The sequence below is a fragment of the Suillus subaureus genome (genome assembly GCF_016647635.1).
Source record: "Suillus subaureus strain MN1 chromosome Unknown BJ212scaffold_3, whole genome shotgun sequence".
Lineage (NCBI taxonomy): Eukaryota > Fungi > Basidiomycota > Agaricomycetes > Boletales > Suillaceae > Suillus > Suillus subaureus.
The window spans coordinates 1,268,820-1,291,464 of record NW_024538559.1 but is presented as its reverse complement, the minus strand read 5'-3'; the positions used below and the strand labels follow the sequence as shown (position 1 = coordinate 1,291,464).

General features: G+C 47.2%; 5 protein-coding genes across 5 annotated transcripts; 3 read left to right on the top strand and 2 right to left on the bottom strand.

Annotated features, from left to right (window-relative positions):
* Nucleotides 1-535: 535 nt before the first annotated feature.
* On the top strand, nucleotides 536-1,383 carry BJ212DRAFT_1295828 (uncharacterized protein; the record flags this gene model as incomplete). The annotated part of the gene is made up of 5 exons (XM_041332362.1): nucleotides 536-544; nucleotides 641-772; nucleotides 909-1,026; nucleotides 1,088-1,104; nucleotides 1,204-1,383. The coding sequence occupies 5 exons, from the start codon at nucleotides 536-538 to the stop codon at nucleotides 1,381-1,383; spliced, it is 456 nt and encodes a 151-aa protein (XP_041198443.1).
* A 2,744-nt stretch (nucleotides 1,384-4,127) lies between these two features.
* BJ212DRAFT_1584792 (uncharacterized protein) lies at nucleotides 4,128-5,266 on the bottom strand (the record flags this gene model as incomplete). The annotated part of the gene is made up of 6 exons (XM_041342344.1): nucleotides 4,926-5,266; nucleotides 4,789-4,826; nucleotides 4,635-4,658; nucleotides 4,455-4,581; nucleotides 4,306-4,331; nucleotides 4,128-4,185 (listed from the first exon to the last, which is right to left on the bottom strand). Exons 1-6 carry the CDS (start codon nucleotides 5,118-5,120, stop codon nucleotides 4,128-4,130), a joined length of 468 nt encoding a protein of 155 aa, XP_041198442.1. The 5' UTR covers nucleotides 5,121-5,266.
* Nucleotides 5,267-6,346: 1,080 nt separating this feature from the next.
* On the top strand, nucleotides 6,347-7,151 carry BJ212DRAFT_1295826 (uncharacterized protein; the record flags this gene model as incomplete). Its single annotated transcript, XM_041332361.1, has 4 exons — nucleotides 6,347-6,535; nucleotides 6,646-6,698; nucleotides 6,917-6,934; nucleotides 7,100-7,151. The coding sequence occupies 4 exons, from the start codon at nucleotides 6,347-6,349 to the stop codon at nucleotides 7,149-7,151; spliced, it is 312 nt and encodes a 103-aa protein (XP_041198441.1).
* A 3,819-nt stretch (nucleotides 7,152-10,970) lies between these two features.
* On the bottom strand, nucleotides 10,971-12,221 carry BJ212DRAFT_1322069 (uncharacterized protein). The gene is made up of 5 exons (XM_041334442.1): nucleotides 11,768-12,221; nucleotides 11,593-11,717; nucleotides 11,533-11,546; nucleotides 11,335-11,480; nucleotides 10,971-11,275 (listed from the first exon to the last, which is right to left on the bottom strand). The coding sequence occupies exons 1-5, from the start codon at nucleotides 12,090-12,092 to the stop codon at nucleotides 11,010-11,012; spliced, it is 876 nt and encodes a 291-aa protein (XP_041198440.1). The 5' UTR covers nucleotides 12,093-12,221; the 3' UTR covers nucleotides 10,971-11,009.
* Nucleotides 12,222-16,755: 4,534 nt separating this feature from the next.
* BJ212DRAFT_543676 (atromentin synthetase) lies at nucleotides 16,756-20,320 on the top strand. Its single transcript, XM_041343458.1, has 6 exons — nucleotides 16,756-17,609; nucleotides 17,662-17,798; nucleotides 17,855-18,087; nucleotides 18,137-18,970; nucleotides 19,025-19,779; nucleotides 19,836-20,320. The coding sequence occupies exons 1-6, from the start codon at nucleotides 16,907-16,909 to the stop codon at nucleotides 20,039-20,041; spliced, it is 2,868 nt and encodes a 955-aa protein (XP_041198439.1). The 5' UTR covers nucleotides 16,756-16,906; the 3' UTR covers nucleotides 20,042-20,320.
* The last annotated feature ends 2,325 nt before the right edge of the window (nucleotides 20,321-22,645 follow it).

Genomic DNA, 22,645 nt, shown 5'->3' with positions numbered 1-22,645 from the left:
TTGTATCATCAATCAGGAATCGAGCCTCAGGACTAACTTGTTCATTGTCAGTGGTATCAGCTGTCCCGACTCGCATCATCTCAGTGTGACTGAAGGGTTGGAGATGCAAATGCATCCCATGAGTTTCCTTGTATATATGGACATTGGGATCGCGTTGGTTCTATATTGTACACTGGCGCGTTCCTCTCTGTCTTTAAGAGCCATCAGATAACGAAACAGCATGAATTACACCACACCCAGTACAGTGAATCATTTGACACATATTCGCCGGTGCGTATCTACGCAAATTCGATGTATTCATTTGAAGCTTCAGCTCGTTCTAGGCGTTTAAGATACGCACACACGAGCACACCATTCTTTGACGTATTGCGAAATGAAGTTGGAGTGGTCAATCTATTAGCAATTGAGCTTGCACTGGAACAAATGTCTATCGAAGCCCAGAGGGGTGCCAGCGTCCACTGTCGGAAACATTCCTTACATGTGTTAGCAATTTATGCTGAATGGGACCGTGTTAATGAAATCGAGATCGTGTACCATGAACTATGTAAGCACAAATGTAGAGTTGCACGTGGATCTAGCAACCAAAATCCGGGTATATGCAAGAACATCATCCATCTAATGCAATACCTCCTGCTTTCAGGCGGAATACAAGCCCAACACCGGCGTTCGGACTCCAACCCTGCTCTCCAGCTCTTTTATCAGCCCTGATGAGACTTACGATACTAGCTGTATGCCCACGCCTTCTCCTCCCCATTCCAGGATTCGGCAATCGGTAGGCAATAGGCGTTTTTTTCATCATCACTCACCACCCAATCGCTCGTAAACTTGTCCGCGCTCACTCCACTCCTCCTCGATTCGAGACCGTGTCTTTCATACTCGTCTCCAGCAGCATCGTGGTGCTCCAATAGAGGACCGCGGTATATGCCAAAGCCTATTTTGTGTGCTGGGGCCACAAGGCGGTGATGAACAGTGCTTCGAGGGTGGCCCATGCAGTGTGCAAACTAGGGAAAGCGCCAAATATGAGGGGTGAGCTCGCAAAAGTGCGTTTGTAACCATCTCCGCCAAAGAGGACATCGATGCAACCTAGGCCGCCTGCAAATCCAGGTGAGCCGCATGCTGAGGGTGAGACCATAGATGATTTCATACCAGGTTGTTGCGCAAGGAAGAACTATCTGAGCGAATACATTTATGCACTTTTGATAGCCAAAGGTTTTGGCAAACACACGGAGTGGATGGGCAGAAGAGCTAGAGGAAGGAAGCGAGGACGAAGAGGAAGAGGAAGAGGAATGTGTGGTGGATAATGCCATATATGAGAGTCAGGCGATGATGTCGAGGATTGGATGTGTAAAATGGGTCAAGATGTCGCTTATGTTTGTGCTGTAGAGGACAAATTCGAGGGTTGAGGCCTAGGGGTGGATGACATGGAGTGCAGAGCGGGGCCCGGGTAGGAATTGGTCTGAATAGAAAATGAGGGCCCATGAGAAGACGGGTGTTGCAGGTATGAATTAAATAAGAACTGGGAAATGAATGGGATGATTCAATAGGGCGATTTGGACTTACATGAGAGTGAGTCAGACGAGTCTATCCACCCCAACTGCAGTGACCTGCAGCGCGTTCACTGCAGTGCGCAAAGGAAAGAGGGAACAAAGTCATTTCAAAATTTATGCAGGCGCTTAGCCGTTTCTAGACTCTGGATTGCAATTGTGAATCTGGTAGTTCCAGCTGCAACAACCGCAACACAGTGGTTATCCTTCTATCCTCCAAATCACTCCGGAACAAAAACTCCAAATAAATACCACGACGAAACTAATAAAATCTATATGCCCCTAAAAGACGACAGGCGCTTGGAAATAGAACGAAAGACTGGGGAAAAGGCAAAAAACGGAAGTATCGTGGGTGGAGTTATTTGATATGGTGACTCCGCTGGCGTACTGAACGAGTGTCTAAGTCAAACGAAAATGCAATAATCTATGTTACATGTACCATATTGTCGGGTTGATTTCCAACAATCCCTGCAATACAGTACCGGCCGTGGTTTATCATTGGGATCGTTTCCTATGCTAAACATCTCCGCAAGTCAACACATCATCACCAGACTGGAAATAAAGGGTCGTCATGGCTGTTCCCTCATCGGACCTGGCCACAAGCTTAGCGTGATATTCGCGAATGCTGAGGATCAGACGTGGTCCTAGCACAAACATCTGCAACACCTGGGCAATTTGGAGAACAACGGTATAAAGGACACTTCCCACAGACGCTGAGTACTGTAAAAATAATGATGAGCGGACAGACACAGATGCTCAGTCGCAGGTTGACACACCATGATATGTGTAGACAGCGAGCCCAGGGTGAAGCAAGCCACAACAGCAAAGCTAATACATTCGGAACTTCAGCGAAAGATAATAATATCCAAACCACCAATTTGACTCACGCTACAAAGTAAAATGTGTGACTTTTAGTTAACACCGTAAAACAGTCTACAATGGTCGATCTTGTCGGAGATTGGCGCAGCTCACGGAAGTGCTTTATGACAACCCAGACTGCAAGAACGAATGCGAGGATCTCCCATATAGCAGTGGAAATCAAACTCTCATAACCCAGAACCAGCTGGTCTGTGTCATTGTCGGAAAGACACAAATGATAGCCATCAACGACGAATTCCCCTGGTATTTTTTTATGAGCATTACTAATGTGCTTGAGGGTTTCATCAATAGTTAGGGCTTACTCGCTGAAACACCGATGTTTGCCATCACCGTGATAACCCCGGAGATGATCACGGAAGCCAGCAAGACTACAGCGAGAAAGATGATCATCTTTTGAGATCGTTGGTACATGGCGTGTATCCGAATCATGATGATGACTACGTGTTATTTCAGTCAAGTCAGTATCAGTAAGTTACCGTAGGCGAGCTCACCGCCCAGCATAGCATTGATGACAACAGGCGTCCATTTCATTATGAAGTAAAAGATAAGGCCTGAAAACCCGGGTTACTGATTTGCATTGATGGACTCGATGCTTCAAATGAACTTACAGCTGTTGCAGTCATTATGTTCAACATGACAAGGCAGCTGAAAATATCACTCACTCCTGTGTAGGAGCACAGTTAGTAATTGAATAGGAACGACAACCATTGGCGCAGAACACCCACTACGTCTGTCATCAAGACTGGGATACCCGCTACACGCCACCGGTTAGATGAAACCAACACAGTATATATCATGGGGGGATACATACATAGCATTTCGATCCTAATTGTAAGATATGGCTTATCAGTACAGTGCAGTGTCGACTTGTTAACCTTGCAAACTTACAAAGTATACAGTATTCCAAAGTAGCGCGCCTAGCATAGGTTGAAATCGACTCAGTACAACATGCCAACTACATCCATGACATAACTTACACAAATATAAAGAACGGTCATGGAGGACCAGCATTGCATCTATCCCGAGTCAACCGCATTATCCAGTTTGCTTCTGATACAGGGCCTTGCTTACCCAGACAAGTTCGAACTGTTAAAATATTCTTAGTGAAACAGTTGCGCAGATGAAATCAACTTACCTCTTGTCCAAATGTTAACGCTTGAATACCGTATAAATATTAATGATACCCTCGGAAAGTATTATTTCGCTCACCCCAATCGTATACCACCACGGCAAAAAATACAACTGCAAAACAAGTCAGTGATAGTGAGACGTCACCATCTTCATCCCACTTGCTCTCTACGGACCTGAAAAATAGCTCAAAACATGAATATCACCGATAAACGGCAACCAAGCGGGATCATTTAAGACTATGGTCATATCTGGATGGGGCGTACGGAGTTTGTGCAGACATACCACCATCCAGCACTTTTATAGTGTCTAGATATCAGTTTCTCGAGTGAGAATCTTGATTGACCACAGCAACTGTTGTCAATGAAATAATTAGAACGGGGAAGCAGTTCCATGATCAGAAGCACTCGTGATCGATCGAAACAAACTGTGTGCATGCCAGATTTTTAGATTTTTAGATTTTAATGAATCGTGCGAAATATTTGAAGGCGCTGAAAATCAGTCGGTGAAACAAATGATGTTCCAAATCCAATGCAGTTTTGCGTCAGTTTCATCGGCGGTCACCTAATCATAAACCTAACCGTGTAGACAAACTACTGCCAGAGCTTCATCAGAGAGCAAACTGACGGTAACGCTGTCAAAAGGTATTTAAATTCAAGCAGCTGGGAGTAGCTAGGTCAATGGCGTCTTCAACGCACCGAAGCATATTGATTATCATTTTGTTGCACCATCCAATCACAACATAGCAACGTACCACACTTTAATTTTCGCAAGGTTATGCTTAGGAGGGCAATTCATCAAGATTATATCAAAAAGGCACCTTCAAATGTAAGGTTATACATAGCTAATGTGCCCACCCAATGCACAATGGACGTCTACCAACTGGACACTGATAATACTTACAACTCCTCGGTGGAATCTGTCAAAGGTATTCCAACTGCTAGCTCCCGACTGGCTTGATGTCGCATGAGTAGCATCGATCATGCGGAGCTTCATCACACGACCACACTGCTGTTGATAGGATGCGGGCCTACAGCATGAGCTCTTTCTTCACGCTCTGATCATCAACAAAATTTTACTTACCTGAATAGTGTGATGTGTATTGTACTGTTCAAATATATTGCTTGAGCCCATGAGATGATGATGTAAGGAGACGGAAATGAACTACACCGGCGTCTCAAGAGCAGAGATAAGAACGGGCAGTGTGCTCAATCATCAGCGCCTGGCCTGTTAATACCAACAAGGATCTCTCCGGTGGTCGGCCGCATCTGGAACCTGACACAAGACAGTGAGCTACTTACCCATCAATTATTGCATGGTGTTGATTTTTTAGTCAGAAACCTTGCGCCATCAGATGATAACGTAGTAACGTACTAGAAGGTCCTTACTAGTAAGGGAAAGGATAAGGGCAAAGCATTCCGCCTGCTGCTCATCTGTCGTCATCACTCCAGGCCTGGGAACTAGACATCCAGGGGACATTTTGACCGTATCAGCAACTGCCTTCAGCTGCGCGTGAGGCCAAAATGGTACATAGCAAGCTTGAAGTTGATGTAAATCGAGGGAGAGCATCGAACGGGGTGCGCATGTTCGACCCTACATAGCGAGCTTCAGCCCGGCGCCACCCCAGCACACATAAATTAAGGAGTGATAGAGCATTGAATAGGCTAGACATTTGTCTCATGTTCCCAGGGTTATGAGTAACATGTAAATTGGAGAATGCCAGAGCAGAGAACGGCACAGATAAATGTGTCGGGTTCCCAAGGTCATGAGCAACGCGTAAGGATCGAAGTTTGATGTGCATGAATGGATCGATGACTTGCATATGCTGAGTGACACCTGCACGGATCGTTAACGAGGAGTTGAGACGAAGCAAGTGTGGCGCTGTATTCAGTTTATTTATTGCCTTCATGTGCCAGTAAAGGAGGGAAAGCAGAAATGTCCTTGAGGGCGAGCACTGGACATATCCCCCTCAGACTGCACATAGTAGATGATAGTTTCGGGACAGATCGTGCAATTCGCAGCATTTTAGAATGATTGTATGCGCGCATGGTCAGCTCCTGCAATGCTGGAAGGTATTGGAACACAAGGTCAGATTTGTCGGCGTCGGAGGAAATACAGATAGATAGAGACGAGATCTGATTAATGTAAGGCTAAATAAACCGTCCAAATCTTGTCACTGTACCCAACAACGGCACGATGTTGTTGCAGCATAGAATGTTCAAAATTCCAATTCCTCAGTTGATTTCCTGGATGATCCAAAAGGCATAAGTAGCACATATGTGCAGACGTTGCACAAGAGTGATCCAGAACTCGAGGGTAGAAAGTATGTGAAGGATGTAAATCAAGCTTTTCAGAGTGAATTTGTGTGTACAGAGCTTTGTGAGTGTGTCCGAGGGTGAAAACGACTTGTCAAGCTTTCTGAAAAGTCTCGATTCGCTCCAGCGACGAGCGCGCTGATCTGTGGAACAAAATCATTTCACATTTCATGCAGCGCATCTCGGCCCCCCTCTGAAGCAAAAACTTTGGCCAACCTGGAAACAAGAACGTACGCTGACAGCTGTCCACCTTCTTTCCTCGCCTTCCTCGCAAGCCTCCAACACATGGATCGCCCTTGAATATCTCAGCGAATAAGAAGCTAAGGATTTTGGCACTGTAGAAGACTTATGCACAGGCACTCCATGGCTCACCCACTCGGCGTCGAGCCAGCTCCATGCAACTTATTCGAAAACCTGCGCGATGGACTTATCTTCTCCAAGTATTTCACAGGATTTCGCCTGGATCCGTAACAGGGCGCCATGTTTCGACAGTCGTCAGCAAGTTGGCCCACTCCCAACCAAAGCACTCTTTCTCGCTTCAAGCAAGTGGAGAACACAAACTATGTGGTAGAGCTCACGAATCAGAATAGGATGCACTTCTTGGCCATCCAGAGCGCTGATATAATCGATGCCTTTAAGACGCTCGTTCTCAGGCTGGCAATCAATGAGGTTCGTTGAGTCGTTTATTCACAGCACACGCACATCTTTGTGATTCGATTCGCTTCTTTACAGGCCGAATATCACGACTTGTAGCGCTTTCCTTAATACCAGCAAATCAGACGTGTCCACACCGTGACGGGCCAACGCAACCGCACAAAAAGGCAAACCTGGTGTACGTTCCATCTGATCATTCAAGGATCTAACCATCACCACGGGTCACTGGTCTCTATCTTCCTGATGTGACGGTACTGGGCATCATTTCTCCCTCGTTTTCCGTTACCTGGCCTCGCAAACTTCCGACTTCCGAGCGCACGCTTGGAAGTAGTTTGTCTTTCGAACTTAACCTTTGATATGTACACCACACAAAACTGTGTCTTACATCCCTTCCAGGCTGAAAAAGAACGGAAAGTAAGTCTCAGTTTATTTATTTTCAGAGATGTCGGTTCATGTCTGCGTGCTGATCCATCGAGCTGATTTGAATGTATACATACATGAATCATGGTGATGCATTCTACGTAGTACCTTCATATCCCTGTATTTTACTATATGGTGATGTGATATATTATCGTAAAGCACTGAGAAATCTTTGAGGATTGAGCTTCAAAATCACAGATTTGAAAGCTGAACTTATATAGCCCGACAGTCCTAGCTGTCACATCAACCTCCGTGTATCAGCTAGTAGGTGAGATTTCTTGTCACAGGTAGCGTAATACAGCATGACAGTCGTTTTCCCAGACCTAATTCCACCCTCTAAATCACTCCAGAACACTAAATAAATACCGCAACAAAACTAATAAAATCTACATACTCCCTGTACAGTACCATGGTTGATCATTTGGGTACTTTCCTGTGTTGGACATATCTGCCTGTCAACGCATCTCGCCAGTCAACGCACTGCCACCAGCCCGGAAGTGAATGGGTGTCATGCCTGTTCCCTCGTCAGACCTGGCCACGAGCTTAGCGTGATATTCGCGAATGCTGAGGATTAGACGCGGTCCTAATATAAACATCTGCAAGACCTGGGCTATTTGGAGGACAGCGGAATAAAGGGCATTTCCCACAGACAATGAATACTGTAGAAATGATGATGAGCGGATATACACAGATGCTGGGTCGCAGGTTGGCGCGCCATGATATTTGGAGACAGTATGCCTAGGCTGAGGCAAGCTACAGTAGCAAAGCTAATACATGCGGAACTTCAGCGAAAGAAGATAATAACATCCAAACAACCAAACTCACGCTACGAAGTAAAATGCGTGACTTTTAGTTAACACCGTAAAACAGTCCCTAACGGTCGATCCCGTCGGAGATTGTTGTAGCTCACGCAAATGTTTTATGACGACCCAGACTGTAAGAACGAAGGCGAGGATCTCCCATATAGCGGTGGATATGAAACGCTCGAAGCCCAGATTCATCTGGTCTGTGTTATTGTCGGAAAGACATACGTGGTAGCCAGAAATGATGAATTCCTCTGGTATTTGTCCATGAGTCTTGTGTGCTTGAGAGTTTCATCAATAATCAAAACTTACCCACTAAAATACCGATGTTTGCCATTACCGTGATAACGCCGGAGGCGATCGTGGAAGCCAGCAAGGCTACAACAAGAAAGACAAGTATCTTTTTGGATCGTTGATACATGGCGTGTATCCGAATCATGATGATGACTGCGTGTTATTTCAGTCAAGTCAGTATCAGTAAGGTACCGCAGGTGAACTCACCGCCCAGCATAGCATTGACGACGACAGGCGTCCATGTCCATATGAAGTAAAGAATAAGACCTGAAAACCAATTTACTGATGCGCGTCGATGGATTTGATGCTTCAAATGAACTTACAGCTGTTGTAGTCGTTATGTTTAACATAATAAGCCGGCTGGAATATCACTCACTCCTGTGTGGGAGTGCAGTTAGTAGATGAATGGGAATGGAAGGGTCGGTACGGAATACGTACTACGTCTGTTATCGAGACTGGGAGATACCCTACATGCCGTCAGTTAGAATAAACAAGCACGATATATTTGGGGATACATGCATAGTATGATGATCCTAATTGTGAGATAACTTATTAGTACAATGCAATGATGACTTGTTAGCCTCAACTCAACAACTTACACAGAATATAGTATTCCAATGTAGCGCACCTAGCATATGTTGGAGTTGACTCAGTACAACATGACAACTGCGTTAATAACATAACGTACACAAATATACAGAGCGGTCATGAAGGACCAGGGCTGCATCTGCCCCAAGCCAGCTCCATTAATATCCAGTTTGTTTCCGATATAGGACATTGCTTACCCAGACCAGTTCGAACTGTTAAAACATTCTCAGTGAGACGGCTGCGCCGATGACATCAACTTACCTCTTGTCCGAATGATAATGCTTGAATATCATGTAAATATTAATGATACCATCGGAAAGTATTATTTCGCTCACCCCAATCGTATACTATCGCGGCAGAAGATACAACTGCAAAACCAGTCAGTGATAGCGAGACGACACCATCTTCATCCTACTTGCTGACCTGCAAAATAGCTAACAAGACTGGCATTACCGATAAACGGTAAGAACGCGGGATCATTTGTGACTACGGTCATATCTGGATGGGGCGCATGGAGTTTGTGCAGACATAGTACCATCCAGCACTTTCATAGCGATCAGTCTGGATATTGGTTCCTTGAGTGAGAATCTTGATTGATCGTAGCAACTATTGTCGTGATCAGAAGCCCTTGTTCGAAGCAAAGTGCGGTTTTCGGTTTAGATCATGGGGGGCGCGCGGAAAACATGTTCCAAATAAGACTTGCGGCGTAGGCTCTTTCTTCATGTTCCGATGATGATCAAGAACAATTTCCTTACCTGAACGGTATGATGTATTGTACTGTCCAAATATATCACTTGCGTCCACATGAGACGATGATGTAAGGAGACGGAAATAAACTATACAGCGTCTCAAGAGCAGAGTTAACAACAACGGGCAATGTGTCCAACTTGAATTATCTGCGCCTGGCCTGCGAACTGTTAATATCAACATTAACAAGGATCTCTCCTTGCGCCATCCGACAATAACGTAGTGGCGTACCAGGTGGTCTTTGCTTAATGAGGATTCAAAGTGTTTGGAATTATGCATTTCGAGCGACATAAGATGGTGGACGATCAACATGTGAGTGCGACCTCAGTGGCACCTCACTATCAGTTGATCCACGGCTTTGTTAAGCCACGTGTGATTTCCTTTTGACACTTCCTGCACTCAGGCTACATAGTACTTCCATGGCATCAGGTTCATGAACGAGCATAGATAAGTGCGTGCTTCTGCGCCGACGTCCTTTGAATCTTTTCGCCTCGTACCACCACCTTCTGGCACTCGGCTCTGATTTTTAGTCACCCACCCGCCTCCCTTTCTCTCTCGATACGCTAGCGTGTGCTGGTTTGGTTTTCTTTTCTTCTTCTCTACGGTCTCCTCCATCCCGCACCTCGAGACTTAATCACAACACGCTCTGAGGGTCTGTCCCCTCTGCGTCCGGTTCTTTCAAAAATCTCATTTTTCAACCTCCAATAACCCGGACTCTGAGTGCTACTCGCAGACCACGCGCACAAGCGCAGTCTGGCAGAGCCAGACTCTCCCCACGACCACGAAAGCTTCACTTTCATGATCAACTACTAATCTTTCTACATCGCTCAATTGGTCTCGTTCGCGTACTTCACAACTACCTACATCGCGCACACGAAATCTGTCCGTTTCTACTAAGCCAACCTTCAGCAGCATTTCGTCTCGTCTCTCCCCCTTTAACTCTCCCTAACATACGCGGCCTTTACTACAAAGCTGTTTCAAATTTCAAGTTGAACATGATCTGTACCCTAGGATTTGTAACAGTGCTGCATCACGTTCGCCGCATCACAGGCACGTCACCATCGCATTTTCACCTGGCCCCGCGAGCCTCTTCTTTTCTCCCTCTCATAGTACTTGCATGTCTATGTTACAAGCTATTCTACCTCTCACATATCTCCACTACCTCACACGCAATCATAAAAATGTTGGATTTCATATACGATAACGATTGGATTTCACTGGTTCAACTTCTTGATGGGGTACGCACATCTCAAACATTTCCCCTTGTCGAAGTTCAAGGAGCAAGGGCCTCGTTCAAACGCTGACCCCCGGCATTACACCATCCTTGTAGGTGATTTCAACGATGATGTTGTACGCGATTTCTTATGACATTGTGGTAAAAACTGCCTAACTGAGCGCCGGTAAATATAGTGCCGGCGTCAATGAGCACTGCAAGTCTACCTTGAAGCTTGAAGCTTGAAGGCCCAGCTTCAGCAGATGGTGCGACTTTCCTTCTGACTGCAGAGGAATGGCTACGTCACAAACATACTCGATTGTTTGCTCAAGCGAGTACCAACAGCGTCAGCATTCTCAAAACCGATCAACAGCTCAGATACATTGTAAGTTTAACTTCAATTCATAAAACATCTTTCCTACATCTAATTCACCTGAGAATATCCAAGATCACCTTTAACACCTTCCTTCATATCAACGAGAGCCTGAAGCATCTTCTTCCCTCTCTCATTCAACCGATCACGGAAGCGGTCCTCCGTCATCCACAACAGTCCATGCTGGAGGACATTTTTAGCTCTTGTCGATCCACCACGTGTGTCGCCCATGCACCCATGAAGCGTCGCGCGGCGCTGTTTCGAGTTGTATGCTCCGCAGTGTAATATATTGTTATTATAGAACACCGACTCGCCAGCTTGGTATTTCAGCTCGGTGAGACACACTTAGCGAGGAAATAAACTTTCGTGAACTGACGTTGCAAGGTGACTTGAATCGCTCCCGGCATGTCTAAAGGGCTCGCAGGTGGTGCTTGTGTCATTGACTGAGCTCTCTGAAGCTCCGTTCTCGGTAGTTTATGGGTCTTCGGGACGAGGTAGAGACACGAGTCCTCGTACAAAGCGCTGTTCATGACTCAGATAAATCATCAACAAGTCAACGTTGGAGAGTACTCGCGTATTCCATTGGACCTGGAAGTCATTTAGAGCACACAAATCATCAACTGTGAGCACTCACTCCATGCGTCCAGCGTTCAAGAGCAATGACTTCTTCCTCAGCAGTCGCGTTTTCTCGTACATCATCACGATGCCATCGAAGGGCAAAATCGTGCTCTAATGGGTTGATCAACAGGTTAAAAAGCTCTGCAAATGCATCAACGTCAAACAACCTATCAGGCAAGCAACACACGCACCCATCTGCAGCTCATCTTCATTGCATTGCAATAACTCCTTCGCAACATTGATAAGCGCATCTGAGGTATACCACTCTGCAAACGCGGGCTCCTCAAGGTCAGGATGCATGAGGTGTTGAACGCCCCATGAATCTGGATTGCTATCGTCGAAAGGCGGGAACTGTCTTCCGACGGTGCGCCGGTGAGGCCATGATCCGGTTCTGGTCTTAGCTATAGCATGCTCGCAAGCCTCTTTGAGGGCCTCGAGCTTCTCTGGAGGAATGAGATTTGGGACGATGATGTACCCTTGTTCGTCGTATAGAGCTTTGTTAATGGCGGCAGTCATGAGTGGGACGAGGGAATGCTTAATGGAAACTAGCGTTCATGTTCAAGACGAGATAACTACTTATTTGTGACTGACTGTCAGAGGTGTCCACATGGTTCAATGGAAGATTCAATGTCAAATGAAAGGTCGTCAACGGCTCGTACGGAGCGATCGTGCCGCCTGCCGGAAGTTCTTCTGACTACGGATCCCTGACTCCCACGTTAGTGGAGGAGGGCTTTGTCGAGCACCAAAATTGCCTTCTCTCTACTTTCCTCTGCACGACTTGATCTGACTACCTCAATCGTGCCCCATCCAAATTTTACTCCTAGTCATTCACGCAGAGCTTGTACCACATACTATAACCGTCTTGTAGCATCTTGTGTCCTGAGCTTGATGTCGCATGACGCACACCGGTCGAACGCCTTTACCCGCCAGGTCTTTCACGTGCGTGCATCTATTTGATGCCTGACTAAGTCCCCATGTTTCCTTTCCCTCCTGTCTTTTGAAAGGTGCATTTCTCTTCCCTGTTCTGCGGACCCTCATCATTTAATGGCCGAATTTAGCGCTCTGTGTCACCGTGGTCAGTGATGATCCTGTGTGGCTTATCTTTTCCGATGACCACTCTCTGATTTGCCCACGCCCGACATCATAGAGGCAGTTCACTAACTTACTGCAAACTTTGTCCCAAAGAAGTGTACCTGTCCAGAATCTGTTAGTTCCATTCTATCGCATTCCTGTCACTTGCGTGCCGGCGGGCTGGGTGTTACACCTGATGAGGCTTTGTTTGCACGTTTTCTCCCTTTATTAACGTCCGTTTCCCTGTCTCCCGTTCGTGCGTCGTCTCTGGATGCTGTATGGAGTGGTTGTTGCGGCTGCTCTGCGTATTTCATATAAAGATTTCCTTGCTAACACAGACCCTATACTGAGCCATGGACCAGATTTTGTTCCGAATCATGAACCAACCAGATCCTTCAACCAGACGTAGCCCTTAAACCCGACCCGCGTCAGCCCTTGTCATGAGCTTCGCCAACTCTGCCTGAGCCAGCAAGGTTTGATTCCTTGCATGGAACTTTCGTGCGGTGTCTTTCTGTCTGGTCGAATTTTCGTGCGTGGCTTTTCATCTGATTTTGCGGCGAGCTATGGTACACTTCTGCTTCATTTTCGTTCGTTGTGTTTGGACAGGTAAATTGTATTTACTTATATCATGATAGCAGTAATACGACAGCGGCGCAGCATTCCTAGTCATAGGTGCCCTGTTACCTCCCGCTCCCGAAAACAAGGTACATGCGTTACCTTACTTACAGCAGGGGTCAAGACCTTTAGCACCACCTAGTAAAGTATTTTCTGCTCATATATAAGGTTAAGCACCTTGCTATTGCGCGGTTGCTGACGCCCGCTACTCCTAACCTTGCAGTCTCCCTCCGTCTACCACACCTAACCTCCAACCCGCGCCATCCTGCGCCACACGCTGGGCTCAACCGCAACCGCACGAAACCCGGCGCTCCACACCTCGAAACCTCACCAGCACCCCCCATACCAGAGTGACCTCCAGAGGTCCTCCACCAGTTCCTGTCTTCGTCTAGTCACCAGGAAAACGTTGGAGTGCTTATTTTACTTATTAATCCACATAAGATGTAAGGTGATTTAAGAAAATTTTGATCACAACAAACACAACATTAATAAATTTTATTTCCAAACAGACTGAGGAGACATGTCTCTATGTTCTAAGCTCGTCCGACTTCGACGAAGGATCCCGAAATGGACAACACGTCGTCGTTGCCGTTCGAGTTGCCATTCATGAGTGCGAGAAAGTTGTCCTGTAGTGGCTGCCTCATTTTTTATCTGGAAAGCGACGCTCGTGGGTGTGGCAGAGGATGGCGATGGTACCGGCGCAGGCTCGTGATTTGGAATACCTGTTGATGATAAGATACAAGCTGTACAACTCTCCATACCTGCAGGCCTGGTAAATGCGGATGAGGCCGTAAAATCGATCTAGTTGAATAACTCCGTGACGGCGTTGTCAGCGGCATAATGTAGGATGATTTTGAACGAAGGGAAGACGGACTTTGGCGGAGAAGGACAATGGTGGTCATACGGGGACCCGGGATATGGGTGCTAAAAGCGCGCCTTCAACAACTGAAGGACGAGGGCAGCAGGGGGTGACGCGTGACGGACAAGTGGGCCCGTTTGGTGCGATGGAGGGCAATAAAACAAGTTGACCTGGGAGTTAGATGAGGATGGCGGGTATTCTGGACAAGGAAAGTGATGGGAAATGAACAACTCAAGTTGTAGGTTCAGGTGGCGCCTCGTAGTTGCTGTTTACGTTCGCGCTGGTGATCGCCAGAAAGTTATCCCGTTCGTACCGCCTCCGTTCGTATTACTTGGGTAAGTTATCGAAATTTGCAGCTGACGAGGTTTTCGAGGTCTTGTCATTCGTCCTTGTTTTCGGGAGCTTTGGGGAGTTGGGAACATTGAGGAGCCGAAGTACTGAGCATTACTCCTGTGGCGCAGCTACTAGTGCCCTTCTGGAAGGATTTCAAAATTGTAAGACTGGCATGGAGACTGCACAAATATTTTCGAGGTGATTAAATCGAACATATCAGGCTGCAGGATGATTACGTCCAATTCCATAACCTTCGAATAGAGGAAAACAGACCAGTTAACCCGAAGGAGGTTGAATAACGTTCCTCCTATAAACTCTAAATCTACCTTAACCGTCCGCGATTTAGAATTGACAGTTTCTATCTATTTTTGGCCACCAACGCCAGAGCTATCCGCTGACCAATCTACTCGGGGACCCTCTTTTTCAGTTTGATTTCCGCTGTGTTATTCCCAAGTGGACTAGCTATCTTCTCTGACGTGCACTTGCTAGGCTGTTGCACACCCGATTTCTAAATAAGAGAGGTTCGGCCGATGAGAGTATTGCAGACGGTGTTCTAAGATTAGCCACACGTCCTGTGTTGGTCTCCAAATAAGTAAGTATCGTCTTTATCTAGTCAAGTCCAGGTTCACTTATATCGATTTGTTACGCTGATACGAAATTGCCACCTGCAAATTTGTGCCTTTCGAGGCACAGCGGTATATCCTGACATGTTATGCCAGTAGTGTAACTCAACGCCTGAATTGGTCCCCTAAGAGAATTTCGTCGTTAACCGTGCTGCGGATTGTGTGAGGACACTTTCTTCTTTCATTTCTAAAGAAATTCTGCCTAACCACACGCAAATGCTTAGACACAATAAGATTAGGTGCACATGATCGTCAGTATAGTCGTGCGTATTGCATTTTTATCTGCGAGCTATCAATCGGAGCAGTACATTAGTACATGGGGGCAAACAGTATTACAAAATACATTAGATTAATTTCTTGATGGACGGCGAGTTGCACAGCAATAAATCGGTGAACAGATAAGAAAATGTCAGCATGCAGCTCCAGACTCGCAATTTGGTGCTAGACTCGAAACACTTGAAGTCTTCTCATGGTAAAGCCTTAACGTTATGGCACGTGATTGTCGAAGAAGCTTTATAGGGGCAAGTCGGTGCATTGTCACTTGCGCGATCGTTGACACAATGAAATTTCCATTTTCGGGAAGTTCTTGATCGATGTTCCCGAGGACGAAAAGGCGCTGGTCATAAATCTAAAGATCCGGGGTAATCGGTTGTTCCATTATGAGGACCTTACCTCCACTGATAGGGTCTTCAGCTGGTCACCGCCTGACTTACTTTCAGCATGGCCGGTGACTCATGATAGTTGCTGCCGTGGTGCAAATTAAACCTCCCATGTTAGTCTCCCCTAGCCAGACCTTAAAGAAGGAAGATAGTGGTTCCTACTCCAGTGCGAACAGCTGCGGTCCAATCCCGGAGCGCATCTCGATTCCTTTTCCAGCCTTATATTCCTTAATGTGCATTCAGATTTTATCGCGATAAGTTTAGACTAGCTGACTTCTTGCCTTTTGCACTTTATTTTCTTACTACCAAAAGCAAATCAAGGCGAAATGAAAGTGCCAAATGGAGTGAAAACCAAAATAACTAGTATAATGTAATCGAGAGTTTAGGGCGCGATTTCAATCGAGGCGTGATGGTCGGCATATTTGTTAATGTAGAATGTACGGAAAGAATCACAAGTGACCTAGTGCTGGAAGTTGGCGGCCCGGGGAAACGTACCGTAGACGAGAATATGGCGAGCGGCGCAGTAGATTGACTCAACGTGGATGGTGGAGATGAAGAGAAAAAGGTGAGTACTCGAGCAACATCCATACCCATTGTGAAATTTCTTCTAACACTTTTAGATTCATATCAGCGCAGACTGCGCTGTCACGTCGTATAACTGACAGGTGTGTACTCCGCCACAACACTATAATGCTAGGGGCAGTGACTAACTGTGGTGAAGTACATGTTGCAGAGTTTCCTTTATCAGACGACGGTTTACGGGAATAACCAAAGGCTCACCGGAGGGACAACTTGAAGTCCATATCAGTAATCAACATCCAGTGGGCGGTAGAACTTGAAGCAACAGCATCCCCCTATCGTTGAAATGATTACAACATTAATAATGAGGAAAACTTGAACGGATTCGACCCAATGATAAGTAGTCGTATCATGATGATTGGTTTCCAGTGATGAATGATCGTAACTCTACAGTAGCCCTACCCGGTGATCTAGAGTGGTGCAGCTCACTCCGTAACTTAACCATTTCAATACTAGTACATTATTCTGCAGTGCTACTCCATAATCGCGAGTTCTGACTTCACAGTATATAAGCTCGGGCCTCTAAGGAGATCCGCACTCAGTATCTTCGAGTACCACCCTCATACCGTCTGAGAACCTAGACATTTCGCAATGGCACCCATCGCAATCGCCCCTACCACAGACACTGAATTCGTTAGTAGAAATCTCAAGACATCCGTTGTCTCTCCGCTTGAACCCAATACTCTTCATGATGTCATTGCTCAAGCTGTCGACCGCTATCCGTTGCACGAGCTGGGTTTTATAACCTCCTCGGCACATGACTCCTCCATCCAGACGAAGACCTTCAGCGCGTTCAACCAATATGTTCGCAACCTTGCACGTGCCATGCTAGAGTGGGGCAAACCCACAGGCTCAGTCGTCGTCGTGTACCTAACGGAGCACGAAGACAATATGGCTGCAGTATGGGCGTGTCTGCTGGCTGGCTATCTGCCCTGCTTGCAGCCTGCGCTTAGCGCGCAACAGGCACACAAGGAAGGCCATGTCGCCCACATCAAGAACTTATTTGGGTCTGCTACTTGGTTGACCAGCGAGCTAGGGGCTGAGCATATTAGCACCATTTCTGGTCTGGATGTTCACCTGCTCTCCGAGTTAAAAGCATCGGCGGAGAAATTTACTGTCGCAGCTGACTGGGTTGCCTACGAGGCTAAGCCGGACGACGAGGCGATCCTGTTCCTGACCTCAGGGTCAACTGGATTCTCAAAAGTGGTCGTGCACACACACCGTACGATCCTTGCTGCATGTCGTGCCAAAGGTCAAAGCTACGGCCTGACTTCTGAATCTCGAGTCTTGAACTGTAAGACGCACGCGGTTTAAACTTTTAGTCTTTAATTGATCGTGACATTCAGGGGTAGGATTCGATCACGTTGCAGGATCGTTGGAAATGCACATCACACCTCTGTTATATGGTGCTTCGCAACTCCACGTGCACGCATCTGCTATTCTTGCTGATCCCCTTCGGCTGCTCCGTCTGATCGATGAAAAGGCATGTCAAAACCCAACCATAGCTTAATGTGTCTCTTACCATCATTCTATTTTTAGTCCATCGATTTGGCATTTGCCCCGAATTTCCTGCTCTCCAAGCTGACTCGTGATCTGGAGAAGCGCACCGACCTCTATGGATGTTTCGACCTATCCTCAATCAAGCAGATCAACAGCGGAGGCGAAGCTCTTGTTTCCAAGACCGCGCAAGCGTTCGCTGCCATGATGAAAAAGTTTAGCAAAAACTCGGTGTCCTTTTTGATATCCCCTGGGTTTGGAATGACAGAAACTTGGTAAGGCTGATTGTGCCACATAGGTACAGATATTTGATGGGTTTTTTAGTGCTGGATGCATTTACAATCCTGTGGATGTACTCGCAACCGAGCCTGCTCACGAGTTCCTTGATCTCGGACGCCCCGTCAATGGTTGCGAGATGCGTATCGTTGACCCCGCAGATGGCGTCACCTTGCGCCCCAACGGGGAGAATGGCGAACTGCAGGTTCGCGGACCGATGGTCTTTGTACGCTACTACAACAACGTCGAGGCTACGTCCTCCAGCTTCGTTGAAGGCGGCTGGTATCGCACCGGCGACGTTGGCATCATCGAGAACGGTGTCATGCGCCTTAGCGGTCGTATCAAGGATACCCTCATCGTCCATGGTGTCTCATATGGTATCCCTGAACTCGAAACCTACCTGCAGACCATTGACGGGGTCACATACTCGTTCCTCGCTGCTGCTCCCTACCGCGCTCCTGGCCAGGAGACCGAAAGCTTCATTATTTTCTACTCGCCGACTTTCGACCTCGATGGAGCAGATGCTTCTGCCAAGCTCTTCGCCACGCACCGGGCCCTGCGGGATATCTCTGTAAAGATGATTACCCTGCCACCCCAGCTCATCATACCCATCCCTGTGAACCAAATGGAAAAGACCACTCTCGGTAAACTATCTCGTGCGCATCTGATCAGTCTCTTCAAGCAAGGTCAGCTTGCGAAGCACATCGTGCGCGCCGAGGAACTTCTCAGTCAGGCACGAAGTGTTTCCTTTGTCGCCCCGTCCACTGAGACGGAAAAGGCGCTTGCCAAGATATTTGCCGGCATCTTCAACCTCGCGGACAGCGAGGTGTCGGCGAGCGACAACTTCTTCGAGATCGGCGGTACTTCTATTGATGCTATTCGGTAAGTATTTCTGTTTCCACCTTTAAACGATTTTCACTGACATATAATCTCCAGCCTCAAGCGCGAAGGAGAGGAATACTTCGGCCTGCCTGACATCTCTGCCATTCAAATCCTCAAGCACCCCGTTCTCTCGAGCCTGGCGAACTACATCAATTCCTTGCTCTCCAAAGGCACCCAAACTGAGGAGTACGACCCCATCGTTCCCCTCCAACTCAGTGGAAATAAAACGCCAATTTTCTTCGTTCACCCTGGTATCGGAGAGGTTCTCATTTTCGTCAATCTTGCCAAATACTTCCATAATGAGCGTCCCTTCTATGCTTTCCGTGCTCGTGGCTTCGATGCTGGACACCCCTACTTCACCTCCATGGACGAGATGGTTACCTGTTATGCCGCAGCAGTCAAGAAGACTCAGGCAACGGGACCATACGCCATTGCAGGCTACAGTTACGGCGGTGTTGTCGCATTTGAAGTTGCAAAGCGGCTCGAGGCCATGGGCGATGAAGTGAAGTTTGTGGGTCTCGTCAACATCCCCCCTCATATCGCCCCTCGCATGAACGAGATTGATTGGACATCCGGCATGCTCCACTTGTCGTCCTTCCTTGGACTCGTGTCGAAACATGACGCTGATGATCTGGCTCCTCCCCTGAGACCGCTCACGAAGCGGGAACAGCTCGAGTTTGTGTGGAAGATGGCGCCTCCTGAACGAATTGTCGAGCTCCAGCTGACACTCGAGAAGCTTGATAAATGGGTGGACCTAGCTGGGTCTCTCATCGATTGCGGACTAGACTACAACCCATCAGGCTCAGTTTGTAAATCCGTTCACTTTCTGACTTCAAAACCGCTTGCTCACATACCTACTCCTCAGCCGCACTTGACGTTTTTTATGCCATTCCCTTTGCCGGTACCAAGATTGACTGGCTCAACAACCAACTCAAGCCATGGTCTGGCTTCAGCCGTGGCGAGGTAGAATACACCGATGTGCCTGGGGAACACCATACACTCATGGACCTTGAGCACGTCCCGCAGTTCCAGAAGACCTTCCGCGGTCGTCTCGAAGCTCGTGGGCTGTAGGGGCTTAAAAGAGGGGCACATTCCAATTAGATCTTGTCTTGCGTCGATGATTATTGAACTGTACTTAGAATCCCCCACTCCCACAGATAGTGGGGAGGGAAATCGTCTCTCTATATACTGTCTTGTAGTTCCTCTTGTTTGTACTGTATGCTCTCCTGTGATGTGATTAGACCCTCTGGATAACTTGGACATCGGATTCGACATCAACGTCAAGCAAAGTATCAGGCAAGCAATACACATACCCGTCTTCGTCACATTGCAACAACTCCTTCGAAACATCAATGAGCACATTGGAAGTGTACCACGGGCTCCCCAAGGTCGGGATGGATGATGTGTTGAACGTCCCATGAATCTGGGTTGCTATCGTCGAAAGGAGGGAACTGTCCTCCGATGGTACGCCGGTGGGGCCATGATTCGGTTCTGATCTTGGCTATAGCGTAGTCACAAGCATCTTTGAGAGCTTCGAACGTCCCTAGAAGAATGAGATTTGTGGCGATGATATACTTGTGTTCGTCGTAGGTTGATGGTGACAGTATGGCCGAACGAGGGATGGGTTGATGGGAACTCAGGCTGGTGTCAAAACTTCATGTTCACCCATCTTTGATCGTATGGATGCAGAGAAAGACTACAGAGGTGTTCGCATTGCTCAGTTGAAAACTCGGAATCAATGTCATCTCCGACGGCTCATACGGAGCGGTCGTGCCGTGGCATTTTCAGCTGTGTCAAAATAGTTGCTTGCGCTCTTTCCTAGTCTTCTGACTTCGGGTCCTCGTAGAGCATTGCTTTCTCGTGTTATTCTTCAGGTTCAGCCTGCAGAACCTAAACCATTTCCGCTTTGCGATGGTTTCTTTGGGATGATTCGAAGACTGCTCACTCTCGTCGTTGTTCTTAGGAAGCCCGCGAATATCCTCAAAGTTTCCTATGCCGTTTTACTTTGCTAATGATTGGGACCTGGTGAGCAGTATATTTGACTTATTTTGAACCCGTTCAATCGATTTATCTTAGTACTGTACGTATCTATTATCCGATGGACCACAACACCCCGACTTGGGCTACCCTGTGCATGGCTGCAAGACGCGCATCGTCGACCCCGACGGCAAGACGATCCGCAGGGACGGAGAGAGCACGAACTACAAGTGCACGGTACCATAATATTCGTTCACTGCCACAATGATGTGGAGGCCATGTCCTGTAGCTTTATCGTTGGTACCGCATCAGTGATGTTGGCATTATTCAGAACAGTTCAGTGTTGTAAGTCTCACTGTGATTGTTCACATGTTCATGATCCATTCCAGAGCTGAAGACGCACTTTGCAGACTGTCGAGAATATCACGCACTGCTTCTCCACTGCCGCTCCTGATCGTTCACCCGAGCAGGAGATTGAGAGGCTCGTTGTTTTTTATACTCACACCTTCGACGTCCACAAAGGGGAGATGCTTCCATAGGGCTGTTTGCTACGCATTGTGCTCTCCGTGATATATGTGTGAAAATGATCACGCTTCCTCAACTTCACCGTTCCCATCAGTCAGATGGAGATGATCCATGTCTCTATGAGGAGCTTCTGAGCGAAGCAGTACATCTATTGATGTCATCATTGCAGAATTTTCATGTACGCTTCTCATCAGAGCCAAGTGCGAAGGCGAATAGTACTTCAGTTTGTTTGAGATGCTCACTATCCAAATTCTCAAGCACCCAAGAACGAGTGTTCCTTATACGTTCTTCGTGCTCGCGGCTTTGAGCCAGAACACCCTTTGGACGAAATGGTCTCCACCTCCACTGTTGCCATCAAGAAAATCCAAACCACTGCTATCTCTGATTACAGTTGCACGGTGTTGCGGCTTTCTGAACGCTCTCATGCCGTAGGCAACGAAGTCAAATTCGTTGGTTCAATATTTCCCCTCATACCGCCGACCGTTTGTACGAGAGACTGGACTGGTTAGTATGCTTAACCCTTCGGCCTTGTGACGAAGCAAACCGCCGATGATCTCACGCCGCTTCGAGACCGCTGTCGTGCAAGGAACAACTGGAGGTCGTGTGAAGGCTTTCACCTCCCGAATGTGTTATCGAGCTTCAGCTCACACAAGAGAAGCTCGACCACTGGATCGGTATTGTTGGTTTCCTCATTGAATGCGGCAATGAGTACAATCTCAGTCTGCGAGTACTCTTATTCTCAAAGTATTATCCTCTCATTCACAACTTTGTTTAGCGGTCCTTGATATTTTCCCCTTGCACGAAAGCACGGTCTTTAGACTGTGGATCAACCCTACTCTTGTATCATATTCTTGTCGAGTCCTCTGTAAAAATGGCCTGATGCTAATCAATGGATTACGGTTATTTGATTAGATTCTCATCCAGGGAAATATGTTAGAAGCATCAACTCGAGCGAAATACAGGGGAGGAGTACACGCTGATAACCACCAATCACGATCCACAAGCTGCACCGACAAAAACGAGCAGGTAGTCACCACACTGAATTGCCAGTGCACATAACAGCTGCTTTGTTGTGGTAGTCGTTCGGGACTGTCCAGGTGCGTGTTTGGTCGGGGGTGGGATCGGCGGTGGGACATTGTTCCGAAAGCTGGAGATGAGCAAGCAATGAGCACG

Excerpts from the sequence above, each read along its gene's own strand:
- BJ212DRAFT_1322069 (XM_041334442.1), bottom strand. The coding sequence starts at position 12,092 with ATGACTGCCGCCATTAACAAAGCTCTATACGACGAACAAGGGTACATC. Across the intron at positions 11,718-11,767 it reads TGAAGATGAGCTGCAGATGG|AGCTTTTTAACCTGTTGATC; the intron begins GTGCGTGTGTTG and ends ATGCATTTGCAG. Across the intron at positions 11,276-11,334 it reads GATTCAAGTCACCTTGCAAC|CTGGCGAGTCGGTGTTCTAT; the intron begins GTCAGTTCACGA and ends TGAAATACCAAG.
- BJ212DRAFT_543676 (XM_041343458.1), top strand. The coding sequence starts at position 16,907 with ATGGCACCCATCGCAATCGCCCCTACCACAGACACTGAATTCGTTAGT. Across the intron at positions 18,971-19,024 it reads ACTTCTATTGATGCTATTCG|CCTCAAGCGCGAAGGAGAGG; the intron begins GTAAGTATTTCT and ends TATAATCTCCAG. Across the intron at positions 19,780-19,835 it reads CAACCCATCAGGCTCAGTTT|CCGCACTTGACGTTTTTTAT; the intron begins GTAAATCCGTTC and ends CCTACTCCTCAG.